Genomic DNA, 20,774 nt, shown 5'->3' with positions numbered 1-20,774 from the left:
TACAGTGAGCACTGTACACTTTGTATTGTGTGCTGTAATTGAAATCAATATATTTGAAAATATAGAAAGTCAAAAATATTTAAATAAAGGTATTCTATTAACAACAGCACAATTAATCACGCAATTAATTTTTTTAATCTCTTGACAGCCTTACTAAAATTACATATTAGAAGTCTTATGTTAAATTCTAATTTAACTTTCTAGATTTCCCCCCTTTAATCCACAACTTTTGTTTAACTCCATCTTTTGGTTCATTGTTTCTGTTCTAAGTTTCCTCATAGCTGAATTCAATCAAAGACCATCTTTGAGTTATTTAAAGTGTTGTTCAGAAGATTCTCTTCAACTAGCAAGACAAAGACTTATTATTTTGAATATCTGCAAAGCTAACTTTAAATAAAATACAAATCTCGGTCTTAAAATTACTGTTTCATATATTGGGAGGGAGGAGGAAATAGCTCTGTATTTCTTCGTGGAATGGCTCCTTCGTTTCCTTGCTTCAGGTGACTATATCCAACCTACATCCCATACCATTTGCAGTTTCAAACAAGCAGTAGCAATGGAGAAAGAGACCATTTTCGCAGCACTGTGTGTTGAAAATTTGAGTGCTGGAGAGGATATTTTGGGTCAGGTGCCAATTAAATAAATATAACCCCGCTCTTTTATTTTAACACTCAGGAGGGATAGAAGGAAGAGATGACGCAGTAAAGGGGAAAGCTGGTTCTTTTAAAGAGTATTTTATTGCATGGGAAACTTACAATGGAGTTGTACCTCTGGAGTTGTCTAATTTGTTTTTAATCTGAATGGATCATCAACAAACCATGGCCATGATGTTTTGTTGATGATCCACATATATAGGCCATCTCTCTCTCCAGATATTTTCAGCTCTATCATAAGTTTCTCGTGCAAAAATCAAACTTCCAAAGATTTTAATGACTGATAGCAGTGTAAACAAAACAAAACAGAACAAAAATCCCTTTTTTGTACACTCTCCTTTTAAGCTAGATATTGGTATTGGAACCAATTGTTTTCTTTTTATCATCTCATGCTTTAGTGCTAGAGTCACTGGGAGATGTGGGTGCCTGGTTCATCTCATGTCTAGCATTTTCCCCTTTAGTTCCATAAAACTGCCAGTGGAACAATGGTGGCTATGTTGCTGAGACAGAGCCTGTGAGAAACGACTCATCCCATGGAGAAGAAATACAGAGCTGTTTTTGAAATGTAAAAAACATTTTTTAAAGTGTTGTTCATATGGGAAAAATAGCTCTGTATATCATCTCCAGGGGATGCCCCTTTACTTCCTTATTGGAGGCAATTGTGTCCTGTGCACTGCTGAAATATCACCACTAGTCACTTAAGCTTGGTTTTACATCCTTTCAAAATCATGATCACAGATTTATACACAGACTGGGCAAAGCACTCAAGCAACTATCTTGCACAGGCTGGCTGGTGACTATAACTACCTTATAGGGCTTCTCCGTCTATTCTTTTTAGGATTACTGTGATTAAGGTGGCGTAGTGCTTTGTAAATGGAAGCACCTTCAGTAAAACTGAGCAATCCTGGTACTTAGAAAATTTGGAGATATTATAGATCAGCCTCTTTCAAGGATATATGCATATGGGGTCACTGTCCTTGCATTACAGACAAACTCCAAAAGGTCCTAGAAAAAATGCTGACATATTATATATAGGGCTGGCAAATGATTAAAAAATTACTCGCGATTAAACGCATGATCACACTGTTAAACAATAATAGAACACCATTTATATAAATATTTTGGAAGTTTTCTACATTTTCAAATATATTATTTGAATTACAACAGAACAAAGTGTACAGTGCTCACTTTATATTTATTTTTATTACAAATATCTGTGCTATAAAATACAAAAGAAATAGTATTTTCAATTCACCTCATACAAGTACTGTAATACAATCTCTATCATGAAAGTTGAACTTACAAATGTAGAATTATGTACAAAAAAATAACTGCATTCAAAAATAAAACAATTTAAAGCTTTGGAGCCTGCAAGTCCATTCAGTCTTCTTGTTTAGTCACTCATCCGGACAAACGAATTTGTTTACATTTGCAGGAGATAATGCTGCCCGTTTCTTGTTTACAATGTCACCAGAAAGTGAGAACAGGTGTTCTCATGACACTATTGTAGCCGGCGTTGCAAGATATTTATGTACCAGATGCATTAAAGATTCATATGTCCCAGCATTCTTCAACCACCATTCTAGAGGACATGTGTCCATGCTAATGATGGGTTCTGCTCGATAAAGATCCAAAGCAGTTCGGACTGATGCACGTTCATTTTCATCATCAGAGTTAAATGCCACCAGCAGGTTGATTTTCTTTTTTGGTGGTTCAGGTTCTGTAGTTTCTACATTGGAATGCTGCTCTTTTAAGACTTCTGAAAGCATGCTCCACACCTCATCCCTCTCAGATTATGGAAGGCACTTCAGATTCTTAAACCTTGGTTCCAGTGCTTTAGCTATCTTTAGAAATATCACATTGATACCTTCTTTGTGTTTTGTCATATCTGCAGTGAAAGTGCTCTTAAAATGAACAATGTGTGCTGGGTCATCATCCAAGACTGCTATAATGTGAAATATATGGCAGAATGTGGGTAAAACAGAGCAGGAGATATACAATTCTCCCCCAAGGAGTTCAGTCACAAATTTAATTAATGCATTGTTTTCTTAATGAGCACCGTCAGCATGGAAGCACGTCCTATGAAATGGTGGCCGAAGCATGAAGGGGAATATGAATATTTACCATATCTGGCACATAAATGCCTTGCAATGCCAGCCAGAAAAGTGCAATGTGAACACCTGCTCTCACTTTCAGGTGACATTGTAAATAAGAAGCTGGAAGCATTATCTCCCGCAAATGTAAACAAATTTGCGTCTTAGAGATTGGCTGAATAAGAAGTAGTACTGAGTGGACTTATAGGCTCTAAAGTTTTAGATTGTTACATAACTGCACTCAAACTCAAAACAAAAAAAAAATATCTACATTTGTAAGTTGCTCTTTCATAATAAAGAGATTACATTATGGTATTGTATGAGATGAATTGAAAAATACTATGTCATTTTTACAGTGCAAATATTTGTAATAATAATATAAAGTGAGCACTGTACACTTAGTATTCTGTGTTGTAACTGAAATCAATATATTTGAAAATATAGAAAAACATTAAAAAATATTTAATACATTTCAATTGATATTCCATTGTTTAACAGTGCAATTAAAACTGTGATTAATCACAATTTGTTTTAGTTTAATTGCGTGAGCTAGCTGCGATTAATCAACAGCCCTAATTATATACCTTCATGAAGGAAAAAAAAAAAAAACCAATATGACACTAAACCTCTAAATTAATGACAAACTGGGAACAGGGTAGCTATGGGGGGGTGGTAATAGGACATGAAGTTTTTTATCTTTAAGTTCTGAGTCTGAATTGGGTTATAATTGTTCAGTGGCCTATGTGATATGAGTTGATACTCTCAGCATAGCTCCCAACAGTAACATCCACGTAAAAGAAACCATCCTCACCGTCGTAACTGGCTCCTCCGTTGGCAGTCTCATCAGAAAGGCTATGAACTGAGTAAGCATGGAGACTGACCTATTCTCTTCATCCTTACAAGTGAACCACACAAGCCAAGATTGAGACAGGTTGGCAGAGCGGGGAGAAACTTATACTACGCTATCTTTCTTCTCCCCAGAAAGGAGACTTCTGATTCCAATGCTGTCATTTTGACACCTTTCACCAGGCACTACATAAAAATGAAGACATAACATATGGAAATATTTTATTAACATAAGAATTAAGCTAAATTTAAAAATAGCAAATTGCGCTGTCCTTTCAGCTATCTTGTGCGTTTAAAAATATTTCAGTAAGCCATCAAAATATGTATATTCCCACAACTTTAATAAAGGTCTAACCTGCAGTAGAAACAATTAAAAAGTCAGCATTTGCCAGCAGTTACCACAGTGGTGTGCAACCTATAGTTATTCAGGCTGTTGCTAAATCCTCCTGGTAACTTCCTTGGCAATAGCGATGTGCCACCTTTTTCAGCCTGCGGACAGAACACAGTATTTCAAAAGGCCAAGGTGCCACAATCGATATTTTGGGGCACATTCTCTGCCCTGTTTGTGTCCTTCTGCGTTGCTTAGAGCTGAAACTACCTGCAAGTCCCCTAGCGTTTAAGAGTTCCTAGCAGGCACAGCTGGCTCCTACGCCTACGACCATCGGCACAGAGAGATGTATTGAGGACATGGCTGGAGCATACTGTGCTCCAGCTATCCCCAGCATAGATTTGGTGCCTACGGGACTATTGCCAGCTGGCAGGAGTTAGCCCCCAAAATGCTCTAACCTGCACCAGGGCTAAGGCTGAAAAACAAGGATCCATAAGTGGTTGTTGGTTCTCAGCTTCTCTTTTCCCTTTCCCCTACACAGTTATGTGGAGGAGGGAGCCCATCCTTCGCTAGCTATTCCCACAGGCTCAGGAAGACCCAGCTGAGCTCCTATCCTGCTGTGCTCTCCTTGGTGCTCCCACAGTTCAGCAGGATACTTGGCAATGGAGTAGCCAGAGCTACTCCGTCTTTCTTGCCTGTAACACAGCAGGTAGCCAGAGGGGAACTATTGAGTAAATGCAGCAGGAAAAGAACAACAGCTGCTCAGAGCATACCTTGGTCAAATCAGAGCTGCTCCTGAGGCTGCAGGAGAGACGATGCCCAGATATTTCCTTCCCGTAATGATGGACTCAATTCTAACACTTCCTTTTTTACATCCCAAGGCATGGCAGACAGAGCACATTTTCAATTTGTAATCAAAAGCAAATTTTCTGTTTAAGGTGCTTTAACAGTCTCCCTAGAGGGCCGCACGTTAGACAACACTTCTCTACCATACATCTCTTCCACTCCGTTCTTAGTGCCAAAATCTCTGTCCACGCCTTGGTAATGCCACACTTATGCTAAGGCAACATTCCCCTTCCTTGCTTATCCGACTCGCACTTTGTACCACTGCAGGTCTATTCAAAAGGCTGCCATCAAACTCATGGCAGACACCCTTCCCCTTTGGAAGTCCCTTCAGTGTATCCAGAACACCTCCTACCTACATCAACTCCAAATGCATTACCACCACCTTCAGTGTCTATGCAACTCTTGCCCAGCTAACATCTTCTCTCTCACTCTGCTAATTCTGTATATCCTTCCCCCACAACACATCTGGGCGTTATCCCAGGCTGCTCACTACCCTGATTCTGTATGTAATGCAACCTCTGTCAAATGCCTCCTCAAAACCTACTGCTCACCACATCCTCTCCAGTCTCCTGTTTCCCCTGGTCAACCTAATAATATCTAGATTTTTTTTTTTTAAAGGGGGAAATTTGAAGGAACAAGAAACCTTATTTTGTGTAAGCCTCCCTTCTTCTTGCCCGATGTCATCTCCGTCTGCATCATATCCAGGGGCGGCTCTAGGCACCAGCAAAGCAAGCACGTGCTTGGGGCAGCCCATTTGCAGGGGCGGCAGGGATCCAGCATGGGAGCTGAGAACCAACAGGGGACCCTGGGAGCTGTAGTTCCTTGGTTAGCTCCCTGCCTATAGAGCCAGCCCAGGAGCAGGGAAAGAACTACATTTCCCAGCATTCCCTTGGCCACTACCAACAGGAAGGAGGGGGAGGGAGTGAGGAAGCTGAAACCTCACTCTGCAGCCTGCTATGAATGGAGAGCTGCACTGTGAGTAGGGATACCATACTTTAACATTCAAAAAATAGGACACTCCATGGGGAGGGAGGGTAGCCCCCACCCTGCCACCATCCACTCCCTCCGACTGCCCCCCACAGAAACCCTAACCCATCCAACCCCCTTGCTCCCTGTGCCCTGATCATCCCCTCCTGGGACCCCTGCCCCAGCTGCCCCCCCAGGACTCCATCCCCTATCTAAGCCCCACTGGTCCTTGTCCCCTGATTGCCCCCTCCTGAGACCCCCTCCCAACTTCCCCCCTAGGACTCCACCCCCTACCTGTCCCCTGACAAACCCCTGGGACTCCCTTGACTATCCAACTGCTGCCTGTTCCCTGACTTCCCCCCCCAGCCCCTGACCCATCTAATCCCCCCTTCTCCCTGTCCCTTGACTGCCCCCCTGAACCTCCGCCCCATCCAACCCCCCCTGCTCCCTGTCCCTTGACTGCCCCCCCAAACCCACTACCCCTTCTCCAACCCCCCAACCCCCTTACCGTGCCACACAGACCAGCGTGTCTGGCTTCGCGCAGCGCCAGACACGCTGCCGCATACATGCTGCCGTGCTACCCTGCGGAGCCACAGCCCCTCCCCCCCCAGCACCTGCCTTCCAGATTTGAACACCTCAAAATTCAGGAGTGCTCAAGCCTAGTTTGGGCAGCTGTTACTTCATTTTTCCCAAATCAAATATACTGACCCACTGTAACTTGCTGTAGAAAAAGTAGGATAAAATTGAGCAAGAAATGCTTCCCAGAGGTTATTAGGACTAGAATTGCTATTTTCAACAGCCATTGCCTTTTGTTTATTTAAAAGGAAGACAGTGATATTGCATTGGCAAATTCCCCATAGAAAGAGTGGAACAAAAGAATAATAAAGGCACCTCAACTTTTCCTCATTTATGGAGGACAGTCTTATAATGTGCATCCAGATATCCTCCAATCACACAAGCTGAAAATTGTTCCACTTTACTGTAGTTCTGTAATCATATGGGAACCAATCCTGTCTGTGTTCTGTGCACATCCAAAATTCCTGCTGAATGACCCGCCCTGGGAGCGAGTTACCAGTGACCCAGGGCTGGGGCGGCAGGAGGTGTGTGTGGGGTCAATGATGGGGCGGCAGGGTGTGTGTGTGTGTGGGGGAGAACCCAGGGCTGGGGCGGCAGGAGTGTGTGGCTCGGGGGGGGGGGGGGGAAGAGCCCAGGGCGGGGGGTGCGGGTGGTGGGGGAGAGCCCAGGGTTGGGGCAGCAGGGAGGTGCAGTGAGGAGCCCAGGGCTGGGACGGGGGGCAGCCAAAATTTTTTTTGCTTGGGGCGGCAAAAAACCTAGAGCCGGCCCTGATCATATCCTCTCTAACCTGGATTACAAACTCATTAGACCAGGGAGAGTTTCTTTGTTGCCCTTGAGGAATTCTCAAGCCTATGGGGCTATTTATACACAAAAGTTAAACAAGAACATGATAATTGCTGGCAAAATATTCATTTTTCCTGCCCACAACTGTATAGTCTCTAAAACAACGAAACCCTGAGTTAAAGCTGAAAATCCATCTTTAAATTATCCTAGCGTTTCCCAAGCTCAGAGGAAGGGGCAAGCTACCTCAGTCAGGGTGGTGTGGAGCATGGAAGTGGAACAACGTGGGCTAAGAAAGTTCTGAGATCCCAAAACTACCCCATGCTTGCCCTGCAAACATGCTACTGCAGCAGTTCCCAAACTATGGGGTTGCAGCAGTCCCTAATGTGCAGAGGATGTCATTTTGCTCCGCACAGTGTAATCTAGCACGTATGATGATCATGCACCATGTCCTTGCACGCAGGATGACATTTTGTAGAGCAAAATGGCATCCTCTGCAGAGTGACCTTATACACACCGTCACATTGTGTGGAGAACACCATTTTAAAGAGCAAAATGGCATCCTCCGTGCAGCATGGTCTCACACGTACGGTGTGGGCAAGGTCACGTTGTGCAGAGGATGTCATTTTGCTCTTCTGGAATCCCAGCAGAAAATACTTCATTAAAATGGGATTGCGCCAGTAAAAAGTTTGGGAACCCCATGTGATTGGGTGGGTTCTTAAAAGTCATCATTGCATTGCCACTCTGCTCCCACTGGGATCTCTAATGCAACAGACTGTGGAAGTGGCTCTTTGTTTGCAAAGATGGGAGCACAGGTCCCTGCCCATCATTCCAAGCAGCTTCTCTTCTCTCACAGCATGGTGCTCAGCCACTAAGCACGGGCCACTCAGTACTACCAAGGGACTTCCCACCAGATGAAGCATGTAACAGAGCCTTCTAGTCAGTCAGAGAATGAGGAGAGGACAAAAACCCAAGAAAACAAATGCAGAAAAAGAATGCAAAGGAAAAGGAACAGAGACAAAGAAAGAGATATAAGAGATGAATACACAGAAAATGAGAGGCCCTGGCAACAATGCCGGGACGTAGCATTGGAGGAATCAAGACTGCCTGTCCAACAATTTCTTGCAGAGGTCCAACTGAAAAAAAGAGGGGTGGACACCAATGACTTAACATGATATGCCTATATTGTGTAGCTCACGTGGAAAGCATTCCCTGTTGGTTACTGCTCTAATATGGGGCAGAGAAGAGGATGCTAAGGAAGGAATTTCAGCCTTTTATACACATTCCTGATTTTTGCAAGTATAAGGTATAATATGAATGTTACTCAAACCAACCAATTTTATGAATACATTTCATTCCCTCTTTGATACTAAAGAATGAACAAATAATATTGAACAAAACCTTTTACATTGCACATATACAAATGTACAATATTTAAACAATTATGGATTTAAATACATTATTTTCCTAAGTGACCAAAATATCTGAGTAAATTTCCATTCAGGCACCTTTACAAAGGTGATTTTTTACCTCAAATAGTGCGTCTTCCTCCTTTAGAGCCATCACATAGATATGACAACAACCTACCATGTCAGGTTATAACAGGGTGCTATTATGATGTCGCTAGGATATACACAATAAACATCTTAAAGAAAAGTACCGAGTCTCTATAAGTGACAACTGTAAGCACCATTTTCATGTTAAGTATATATACATACATTAACATACTATTTACTATGGCGCTTACATAGTACTTTTCCATCTTCAACACTCTATGCAAGCATTAGCTGAGTAATTCTCTACATCCTGGCAAACTAATGAACTAGCAACATGAAAAATTGTATTTCAGATAAAAACAGTATTCTGATCATAGACGCATAAAATTTCATTTCTTTAAATCTTCAAAAAACAGTGAATTTGCTTTTCTCTCTCTCTCTCTTTTTTAAAATACTGTCTGGAGAGGGGACAAAAGCACATGTATCTGAGACCTTGTATGACAAATTTAAGCTCAGAGTAAGTAAGTTATAAATCCCACAAAACAGGGATTTATAATGAAAACACTGACAGGCACTTAACCATAGGAGTATTAGTGGGTGTTGCTAGAATTAGTATATATTATCTTTCTCATCAATATTTTTTTTTTTCAAACCACACGAAGAGACATCTGCTATATTACATCCTTGGTAACACACTAAGAGAAACTATGGAAAAGTTACAGCATATATGAAAATAATATGTACACATATACACACACAACAAATACATTTAGGAATATTTAAGTTACACAGTATATACACAATCTGTATAAAATCTAATCGTGATTACAATTTTGGTGGATGCGTAGGCAGGAGAGGGGGGAACATGGTTGACTCAAGTTTTCAGAACTTCCGTTGTAAAAGCCAGGTTTTGCAAAAACTATGTGTGAGAGTTAATTTAACTGACATGAGTAGTCGCAGAGTTCACGTGGTTTATACACGTGAATTACTCATGTTTGCAAGAGCTGCCCCTACATGTAATCCTTTACGTTAATTGATTACTGCAAACAGTCCAATTTTGAATTTTGATACTGTAACTATTCATTATATATTCAGTATATTTTACTTATATTTCCAATTTAAAATTAATTGAGATTTAATAAAAGGTGTTATGAAAAAAAAACTTACTACATATATTTGTTTAATAAAAGAGACTTACACCATATGCCCAGCACCCTTTCATATAGATGTATTGTAATACAACAACCATATCCTAGAAAAATGGTTTGCCAGTACTCTTAATCATTCTAGTAATTAAACACTGCACAACAATTTAATCATCATTTAAGTCTTTATTATTTCATATACCTATTAGAAAATGTGCACGTAAGCATACCCAAACTCTCTAGACTTTTGTATCATTACTTTTACTTAATTTTTACAAATACTGTAATCTTTCTTGATCTACAATAGCAGAAAAACAGATTTCTATCTCATGCAAAAAAATGTGATGCAAGCAGCACAACATTCAAAGTGTTAAAAAAAGAAAGGACACTTTTTAAAAGGAATGAGAGCCCATAATAATTCAAAGACACAGCAAAGCAAAGTAAGGTTTTTCTTTATAACTTGGTGGTCTGCTACAGAAAACATATGTATATGGAATATGCATAATTGCTGTTTGTATCCATTACTTGCTGGTATGCATTAAAGTAGCCAAAGGAAAATTTGTTCTTATCTTAAAAGATTTCAAAACAGATCTATTTCATTATGAACCCAATCCTGAGAGATGCTGACTACCTCCTACATTTCAATGGACATGGAGTGCACTGGATCAGGGCCAAACAGGGTCAGTTTATTCTAAATCACGTGAAAGTATAATAGAGTTGCAATTGTTACTGGAAATGAGGAAACCTCTAACATTATATGAATAAAGTTTGTGTATAAGCCCAAACTTGTGTGATTTTTCATAATGCTCATGCTTTTCTTATGATAGTTTATACACACTTTAAACTAAATTCTCAGAATGTACTATGTATGAATGATTTCTAAAGTGGAAGCTTTTCATTCTGCTCTATTTAGGCAAAAGAATATATGATTAGTGCCATCTACTGGAAATTTGGAGTACTGGGGTACATTGTAGCAAATTGTTCCCTGCTCACCACTATATGTTCGATTAAAAAAATACATTGAAATGTTTAATCCTATTATTTTGTATAGTTAGAAGGATGCATTTATACCTCAGGCATTAATATGTCGATTATAAAAATGCAAACAAACAAACCTTCCACCAAATTAAGAATAATAATGATATGAAAGGTATAGCGTTTATAACATAACTCAGTGTGTATCCATAAGACAAGAGCTACAATATACTGAAGATTTTGGGATTGGGAAGAATTACTCGAAATAAAAAGCAGATAGTTCTGAAAATTAACGCATGTACTATTCTGAAATGAAATTGAATGTATTTGTTTTTGAAAAGCAAAAAAGCTTTTTCATTTGGTCCTAATCTATAAATGACAGTATATATGCACTCCATTTTATAGCACAAGCAAAGCTTAGGGGCAGTATATAGATGACATATTTGGACTGAAGCACTTATTCATAAAAGGCAACAGCTGATTCTGGGTATCATCCAGAAAATTAAAATGGCCATAAAAATTATATTATTGTGCCCAATCCAGCAAATATTATAAGTGTGGTACTTTACTGATGTGAGTAATCCCAGTTTACCAATTATAAGATAGTTTAACCACCACAACTGACTACAGCCTTGGTTTTATGCCTCATTTGAAAGATGGAACCTATGTCAGCACACTGCTCCCTAAAATCATTTGGTGGCATTGGTTCATTAAGTGACTCATGTGAAATTATACCTCCTAAACCACTTCTTGTACCACCTGGATTTTCTGTGAAAGTTTCTATCCAACTAAAAGTAGACCTAATCCTGCTTATCTTGAGACCGGATGTGCTCACAGCACAAAGAGATACAGTAATACATTATACATTTTGTGCAGAATATGATGGGGGGAGGGCAAAAAATAATTTTCATAAAATGCTTGTACTTCCAAAGAAAACAGGGCACTTCTCTGTCTCTGAAGGTAAACTCAAGATCCATTTGGGCTGTGGCATTTATGCAAATGTTGCTTCTAGGACTTATTCTTGCATTTATATGATGCATCCTTCACCATTTAGTTCTGTTCCCCACCTCTACTACACATAAACAAATTGAATACAAAATTGGTCAACATTAATTTATAAGTGTCTAGGAAATTCAGTTTCCTCTTAGAACACATGAAATATGCAGTTATACATTATTCTGCTATCAGTGGATGAATTTTGTTTTATAATATACATCTATAAAGTAGTCAGTGTAACTGATCTGTTAAAGTTTTGGTAGCTATGGATCATACAAACAGAAATAAATTGCAGAGCTATAAAAGTTATAATAAAACATGTGATATTGATTATGTCAGTGACACAGGTGACAAAATGGTTAATGCAATGCTTCATGAGCAGGTATGCACTAGAAATACTTCTGTCAGATTCTGTTCCTAACAGACCAGCTTTGAGATCTGCTTGTTAGAATAGGCACAAAATGAACAGGAAAGCTGTAAATGCCTCATTTTAAGGCAGGTCTCACCAGTGTGAGCTCACATCAAAGGTGCATAATAAGTTAGGAAATTTGCTTGTCCTCTGTTTTTAGGATTTGAAGCCTGGGTCAGCAGCACATATAATTGGAAGCAAAGATCGGGCTGACAAAATGGGGTTTGTCGTCTCCTTATCAAGGTTCATTTGTAACTCCTGTTTAAGTTAATAGGAGTTATGGAAAGGAAAATAGACCCCTATGCCACAAAACTGGGGCTCAGTTTTGATAGTTCAAAAAAAATTATAATCAGCTCTAGAAAAATCAATTAAACTTAACTGTTGTGTCTATCACGAAAGCGTTTATGACACTCCTTCCATAGATCAGAGAGGTAGCCGTGTTAGTCTGGATCTGTAAAAAGCAGCAAAGAGTCCTGTGGCACCTTATAGACTAACCGATGTATTGGAGCATAAGCTTTCGTGGGTGAATGCCCACTTCGTCAGGCACATCATGTCATGCTAGTTAGTCTATAAGGTGCCACAGGACTCTTTGTTGCTCCTTCCATATACTATATGCTGATCTGAAATGATATTAGCAAATCACAATGATGCTTTAATTGTTGTATTTTGTGCCTATATCCATTGGCGATGGGTGCATAACAAATGCCCAAATTGGAACGTTACTTGGGATTTCAATCAGTGATTATTTACAGTTGCATCTTAGTTTTTATTTTGACTTCTTAAAAAAATAATTCCAGATAGCCTTTGAATTCTAAAAATTAATCCACTAAAGTTGTCATTTCCTGTCAAATAGTCAGATCTGGTATCTTATAAAGATATTACATATGTTACTGTTTAAATGCCGATATTAAACATTTAGACTAAGGTCCTGCAGTCAGATTCACATGGATGGGCCCTTAAGCCCCAACGGCCGCCTTTGCAAATCCAAATTCAGGAGTGGGGCATTACACATGAAGTGTGGTTATTCCTCTCTGCATTTTTTTAAAGGTGTATGTTTTTTCTAAAAAAGAGCAGCCGTGATGGAGCATTTTTGTTTGATTGAACTATAGTATCACATAAATAAAGTACACATTGTAAGGGGAAGAAAATTACATTACAGCTCACATCACTTCCTGCATGAACCTTTGTGTGCACTATTAATAAAAGTAAATTTACAATAAAAATTTCACACACACAAAGGAATAAATGCTGAAAAAGATTTAAACGCACTTGAACAGTATTTTGAAAACATTTTCTTAAGACACTTATTAAATAATAATATTTCATATATTAAATGCTGCTAAGCAATTTCTTATTAAAACCGTGTGCAATATGTAATACAACTGTGATTTTCAGGCTAACTGCATAGTCTGTGTCAGGGGACAGGAAGATGCTATCAAATTTGAGATATGATATCATATTGGGCAAGGAAGCTGGACAATGTTTCCAAAGCATTCTAAAATCTGGGCTATGAATACACTAAAAGCAAAGCAGTGATTTATCACAAACTTCCGGCTTCAACAGAGAACTCTAATAAATTACAACTAAATTTAGTAAGCCATAGTGTATCATTTCCTGCAGCAGAGACACCCATTCCTAAAAGGGCCCTCAATATGCATGACACAACAAGCAGCACCCATTCAACCTGAGGGAAGCCCACAGGCTCGCAGGGCCACTGGCTGGCTCTTTGTCACCAAATGCAGCAGGTTGAATGCAGACATCACTGTGATATCCTCACCAACAAAACCAGAGGCAAAGAACAGGGGCAAGAGCTGAGTAGGGGAAAAAAAAAAAAAGATGAAAACATCAAAAATGTTAGATACATTCATAGCAAAACTGATGGTTATGATTCTATCTGAAAAGAAAACATAAGACTAAAATTCTGAATGCACATTTATTAGCTGGTTTAGCCCCTTTTTGCCTTCTGCTTTAAGCTTGTTTACATTTGTTAATTAGAATACATAGCATACAATGCTGCAGCTCTTTATGTTACCAGGCAGGGGGGAAATCTTAATGTCGTGCAATGCAGGGCAACCCAAATTTGCAATTAAAAATTTACTGAAAACACATGTCTATGTGGTGAACGCTGCAAACCAACCATTATGAAAAACTGTTCAGTTGGCTGGTTGGTTAAACAAAGCCAAACTTTATTTTAACAAAAAACTTTCCAGTTATCAGGAAAAATAATGGGAAAATCATTTCTTTAAATAAAGATAATTTATATCTTAAATTCTCCAAGGGATACATTTAAGCAATTTTCCAGCTGGCACTAATATAGAAGAGAGGGATATGGCAGTGGGGATTTTTTATTTTGTAAGATGCAACATGTGTCTATGGTGATGGTTTTGTTTACCTCACAATAGGAAGGATGAAATGCAGCTGCCTCACAGGATAGCCATTCATAGCTGCAGTCTGCTTCAGAAGATTATTGCAGTAACTGACACTGGGGACTCAAACCTACCCCCACTGAAGTCAATCGTGAAGTTCTCATTGATTTCAGTGGGAGCAGGATTAGGCCCCATAGGGTTAATGATTTGAATAACAATGCACCCCTCTCAACCTCTTCCAAGACACGTTTTTTTAAAATGGTTACAGAATAGAAATGCCCAGAAATGTACTCAGGAATGATTTTCTCTTGTACATTTCCTGAACCAGAAGAGAAGTCTGTGCATGGTCTCTTCTGACCCCTGAAGAACAAACACATAACAAACAGTAATATATATTATCACATCACTCTGGAGTGTATCTGACAGAAATCTGCTTGTATTAACATGCCTGAACTCTGACTTCTCCAAACTAAACTCACTACAAAACCAAAACATTTTTATGTTACTAAATGGAGACAAAAGAGAGAAGGAAGGTAAGTGCCACACAACGAACAGCTCGAAAGAACCATTAAACATAAATAAACATGTCATTTTCACGAGTGACTGCAGAACTAGTTAAAAAAAAATCCTCCAGAGCAGACTACTGACTAATAAAAGATCAAAGATCTATACATAATAAACAGTACAAATAAAAATGTATTTTTTTCTAGTGACCTTCACTGTGAGAAGTAAAGTGTGCAGTGAAAATGTAATTACCTAGCAAAGCTGCAGTCTTATTGTGCTCCCGCAACTGATCATAAAACGTCTTCCTATTCTGTTTCATCAACTGCAGTACCAGGCAGCCTGTGCGCCTACCAATCGCAGCCATCTGGCTTGTGTCAAAGCCTGTGAGTCAGGCAGCTACAGTGCAACAGGAAGAAAGGCAGTGATGTCACTCTGCAGGTCAGGCAAAGAACAAAGATGTATTCTACAATTAAAAAGCTGGGTGCCCCAAGAGTAGGGGTCTCCAACATGCTCTTACTGGATAACTTATAGTTAATACTGTTTTTACTATTATCTAAATAGGAGAGCACCATCTAGTGGTTATGGTTGCAAAAGGCTCTTTTAGGAAAAAATCATTCAGTTAGCAAAGACATAGCTGTGTTGCTAAGGTTAGATAATGGACTCTGAAAGTGTTAAAAAGAACTTTATATAGCAAGATGGACAAAGGGTATGGCTTGCTTTCAGTCAGTGATCTTATGTCCCTATACAGCAATTGTATCTATTACATGACACAGTCACACAAGTAAGGTGAAATGTTTAATATTTGCCAAGTTTTAGTGCTAAGGCTGAAATACTTCCTTGGACTCTCGTGAATGAATTTGGAAGTAGGAGGGAGGGAGTGAAAAGGAGAACACCATCTCTGTAGTGATTTCAAGTGTAAATTAATCAGAATTTTGTTACTTCTGAGAGATCACTGGTCTTCCCAGGCCACACCCCCACAGATGTGGTCAGTGGAGACACAAGAGCTGAAGCCCCCATTAGTATAAAGGGGGCTGTTGGCAGAGCATTCTCCATTTGATCACTGATTGGTTTCTCATTAGAATAATGTATATTGCAAATGTATACCAATTTAACAGATGCACTCCTTAGGGCCATAACATACCATTGATTTGCATGCAGAATTTGTCAATGAAGTCAACTGGCTTCTGTAAAAAACGATTGCATAATATCGCCTTTCAGTTTTGTAAACTCCTCAGGGCAGAGACTGTGTCCACCTGCGTGGATGTGAACAGCATCTAGCAAACTGTGGGTGCTACCACAATACAAACTGTAATTCAAAGAATAAGACTAGTATCTAGTTCCTAATGTCTGCATTTACATCATTCAAATCCCAGTCCTGTGCTCATTTCTCAAGCAAAACTGCCACTAGCCTCAATGGGAACTTTGTTTCCTGTAGATACTATTTTATGTAGGCTTGGCTCATAAGAAATTCACAACATAGTACTCCTAATTTATTAAAAGTAATCTGCTGAGAAAACTCTCAGCTATTTTGGAGACCTTGGCATCAGTCAGCAATTTCTGTAGGCCAAGGTGTGATAGAAGCTACCTATACCATGTCTGATATGTAGTTTACCAAAGATCTTCCATTGCAGCCACTTAGAAATACAACATTCTCTAACATTGTTGCACTGGGAAATAGATGATAGAAAAATAAAAATACTCAATTTCACACTTTCTAAAAGAGCATCATTTGTGTTTTTTTACTTTTTACACTCTGTTCACTATTCTTTAGATTGATACGTCCCATTGGATGACAGAGGAGCTGGCACATTTGTTTGTGAGGGGAAAGGAGGGAGAAATGTTAGTCTCCACTCCTTATATTTTCCTCATGTTTCATTTTTCCTGTTGTGCCTTCCCTCTGCTTGCTTCATAAATTTGTTTCTTAACAACCTAAGGCTGTTTACCACTGCAGCACAAACTATTTTTTCCTCTTTTGTTACACATAAACAGGACTGCAACTCCCCAAAGTGTAAGCTGTTGAAAAGCTATTTAAAAACCCCAAAGATTTCAAACTAGACAGACCCTGATCACCTGAAAAAGCCAGTGTTCACCAAATTGTTGCTATTGGTCCCAGGTATCGATAAAGGATGTAAAGCTATAACTCTACAAAACCCAATAAAACTAAACTAGCATTCATAAAAAAATACTACAGCAGAAGGCTTTCTTCTCTCTTTTGAAGTTTAAGCGCTATTTCTATTACTTGTATTGCAGCAGTTCCTAGAAGCCTGAAGCAGCACCAGGCCCCCCTGAGCTAGGTGTTGTGCAGACACACACAAAGCCATAATCCCTGCCACACAGAATTTACAATCTAAGCTGACAAATGACGTGCAAAGGGGGATGGAGGGAAGAAGAATACAGTCAAAAGATATATAATTTTTAGCATAAGCTAATGCAAGATAAATGTGCCTAAGAAGCTGCTGTACATCCCTGCCCTGTTATTTCCAAGCAAGAGTAAGAGAGCGTGTAGTTGGAAGGAGAACAGTGGTCAGTGGCGGATTAGTCACTGGGCCAACAGGGCTTGTCCCCAGCCAATTGAAGGGCCCTGGAAAAATAGGCACCCGCGTACCCTGACCCCCCTCCCTGGCATGTTTCGGCTAACGGGGAGCAGACGGAGCAGGACTGAGCAGTTTTTCCCCTGCACTCTGGAGCCTGCCTCAGCAGCTGGACACTGCCTCCTGGGTCCTAGTGCCCTCCTGTTTCCTCTACAACCCTGATGCCCGCAGGGAGGAGAGGGGACAGAGCAGAGGGGGTGGGGGGAGAAAAAGGGGAGAAGAAGGGGAGGAGGAAGAAAGGAAGATACGGGAATGGGCGGTGGGGAGCAGGAACCCAGCATGTGGCGTTCCCTGGGCAGCAGCAGCCCCAGCAGGGAGGCAACCACTGCAGCACCAGAGCAAGGACATCTCTGCAGCAGCCGATGCCAGAGTGGTTCCAGCAGCAGCTGGGGCTCCCCCGTTATGCCATCCTGTCCCCTCCCTCCCCCCTCACCCCCCCCAGCACTGGCAGCCCAGGTATTGCTGTAGATGGGAGGAGAGATCCAGTGAACCAAGGGGACTGGCTTCAGTGTGCACGTGCGCACGCATGTGTGGGCACACTTTGTCCCCCCAAACATAGCAGTCAAACTACACTTATGGCCCCGGGACTGGAGGAGCTCTGGCTCCCTCCTGTGGCCTCAGGGCTGGGGAAGCTCTCACTGCCCGCTGCGGCCCGGGGCCATGGTGGGGGAGGGGCAGAGCTTTCTCCGGTGTTGGGGCTGCAGTGGGGGAGTGGGGGCAGAAAGGAGCAAGGTTGCAGAGCAGCAATGTGGGGGGGGGCAGAATGGGGCTGACTGTGCGTGAAATGGGGCAGTGCAGCGGGGGAAGGGGCAGAACGGGGGGCGGGACTGCAGGCAGAAGGGGTGGGGAGGGGCTCCCCACTTGCTCTGGCCCAGGGCCCCACGAAACCTTAATCCATGTCTGATAGTGGTAACATATCTGGATATCAGTTAAATCTCTTGATCCTGTTTCTACTTTGCCATAGACTTCAACGGGTTCAGAATCAGACCTGCAACTTGGATTTCTAAAATAAGAAGTCAGGCCACTACAAGGAACTTAGGAAGAAACCACTGTTCCAGTATCTTTAATGCCAATTACCATTCTTGGGGAGAGATTTTACGCTGTGCCTCTAGACCAGTGGCTCTCAACCTTTCCAGACTACTGTACTCCTTTCAGGAGTATGATTTGACTTGCATAACCCAAGTTGCACCTCACTTAAAAACTACTTGCTTACAAAAGCAGACATAAAAATACGAAAGTGTCACAGCATGCTCTTACTGAAAAATTGCTCACTCTCTCATTTTGTCTGTATGAAATTTTAGTTTGTACTGACTTCACCAGTGCTTTTTATGTAGCCTGTTGTAAAACTAGGCAAATATCTAGATGAGTTGATGTACCCCCTGGAAGACGTCTGTATATCCCCAGGGGTATGCGTATCCGCCACTTCTCTAAGGGGTGCACAGAATGCTTAGCCCAGGGAGAGGGTAGGTAAAATGGTTTTCAGCCACCTTTGCACTCTCCCAGTCCTGGACTGTTCTGCGACCTGAAGAGACCCCCAGCATAATGCAGGCAGCTCAGGGGGGGCCTGTTTAAGTTATAGCAGCCTCCCAGGGCTTCCCTATGGACTGCAGCACTGTGAAGAATCTCTGCAGTGCTGTGTGTTACAGCTATACCCCTGACACACCCCTCCCACCCCAGCTATGCACTGAACACATCCCTTACACCAAGGCTTCTCTCCCAACTGGAACCAGGGTTTTAGGTAGGGTTGCCAACTTTCTACTCGCACAAAACTGATTCCTCTTTTACAACTACTCCTGCTTCCTACCTTCAGGGAGATGCCACAGCACTGATTCCTCATTATTTTGTTACCTAACTTTGGTATACAGCACCCAGGGGCGGCACCAGGCACCAGTGCACTAAGAACGTGCCTGGGGCGGCAAGCCGCAGGGAGAGGCCTGCCGGTCGCCATGAGGGCGGCAGTCAGGCTGCCTTCGGCGGCATGCCTGCGGGAGGTCCGCCGGTCCCGTGGTTTCAGCGGCAATTCGGCAGCAGGGATGCCGAATCCGCGTTACCAGCGGACCTCCCGCAGGCATGCCGCCGAATCCGCGTTACCAGCGGACCTCCCACAGGCATGCCGCCGAATCCGCGTTACCAGCGGACCTCCCGCAGGCATGCCGCCGAAGGCAGCCTGACTGCCGCCCTCATGGCGACCGGCAGGCCTCTCCCTGCGGCTTGCCGCCCCAGGCACGTTCTGACTGCCGTGCTTGGGGTGGCAAAATACATAGAGCTGCCCCTGACAACACCATAGCTAAGACGCTGCACTTCTCTAAAGAATTTTACAGTCTAAATTGCCAGTTCCCAAACTGTGGATCACATATCACTTGCTAGTGGTTCAAGGAGGGCTTAGATGATGTATTAGGCATGGCCAAACCACAGCCTGTGAGCCGCATGCAGCTCTTTTACAGCTACGTTGTGGCTCACGGAGGCTCCCCCCCATGTTCCTTCCCATTCTCCACCAGAATGGGGGCTAGGGGGCTTTAGGCTTCCGCCCTGAAGCCAAGTGATGGGGCGAGGGGCTTCTGCCCTGTAGGGAGGGAGGTCTCAGGGCTTTAGTCCCGTATCCCAGCAGGCACTGCCCTGCGAGGCAGGTTGTGCGTGTCTTGCGGCTCTCGAACTTCTGTAGATTATTGTATGCGGCTCAGAGGGTCAGTAAGTTTGGCCACCCCTGCTATATATGTTGGGCTGCCTTCTCCTCCTTGTTTTAACCTATAGTGAAGGCTCTTGCCTGAAGGCCTGAAAAAAGGATGGAAACAAGAAGCAGGAGCTAATCTAGCTGCTTCTAGTAGAGGCCACTGCTAAAAGAGGAGAGGAAACAGAGCACTGCACTCTGCAACCAGAGTCAATTGTTGGGGACTGGAACTGGAACCAGCAACAGAGAGTTATCCAGGGGAGGTCTACTCACCCTAGCCCAGGGGTGAAAGTAATTTAAAGGACTTACTGGTTTGCCAGAGTCCTGGGCGGGGGCATGGCTTCAACTGGAAGAGGTGGGGCCTTTCAAGATTTAAAGGCCCTGGGGCTGTGGCTGGGAGCCCCAGGGCCTTTAAATCATCCCGGAGCTACCAGCTGCAGAGGCGGCTGGAAGCCCCGGGGCTCAGGGGCAAATTAAAGGGCCCGGGACTCCGGCCGCCGCAGAGCTTCAGGCCCTTTAAATCACCACAGGAGCCC

The 20,774-nt window shown here is 42.0% G+C and overlaps 1 protein-coding gene across 4 annotated transcripts in view; it reads right to left on the bottom strand.

Moving 5' to 3' along the window:
- MSRB3 (methionine sulfoxide reductase B3) overlaps nt 1-20,774 on the bottom strand; it is a 138,625-nt gene that overhangs the window by 94,574 nt on the left and 23,277 nt on the right. Inside the window, exons 1-2 of one of the 4 annotated variants that reach the window (XM_054025743.1) lie at nt 15,232-15,321; nt 13,794-13,920 (exon numbers count right to left, since the gene is read on the bottom strand). The exons of 1 other annotated variant lie outside the window; for it this stretch is intronic. In XM_054025743.1, the coding sequence (XP_053881718.1) occupies nt 13,794-13,869 (76 nt within the window). In that variant the 5' untranslated portion in view covers nt 13,870-13,920; nt 15,232-15,321. Of the gene's footprint in view, nt 1-13,793; nt 13,921-15,231; nt 15,376-20,774 lie in introns of those variants that run through there. 2 more of the 4 variants (XM_054025734.1, XM_054025724.1) reach the window with 2 other exon arrangements.

Source organism: Malaclemys terrapin, chromosome 1 (genome assembly GCF_027887155.1).
Source record: "Malaclemys terrapin pileata isolate rMalTer1 chromosome 1, rMalTer1.hap1, whole genome shotgun sequence".
Classification (NCBI taxonomy): domain Eukaryota; kingdom Metazoa; phylum Chordata; order Testudines; family Emydidae; genus Malaclemys; species Malaclemys terrapin.
The sequence above is the reverse complement of the archived record's forward strand: the minus strand, read 5'-3'. Positions and strand labels throughout refer to the sequence as shown.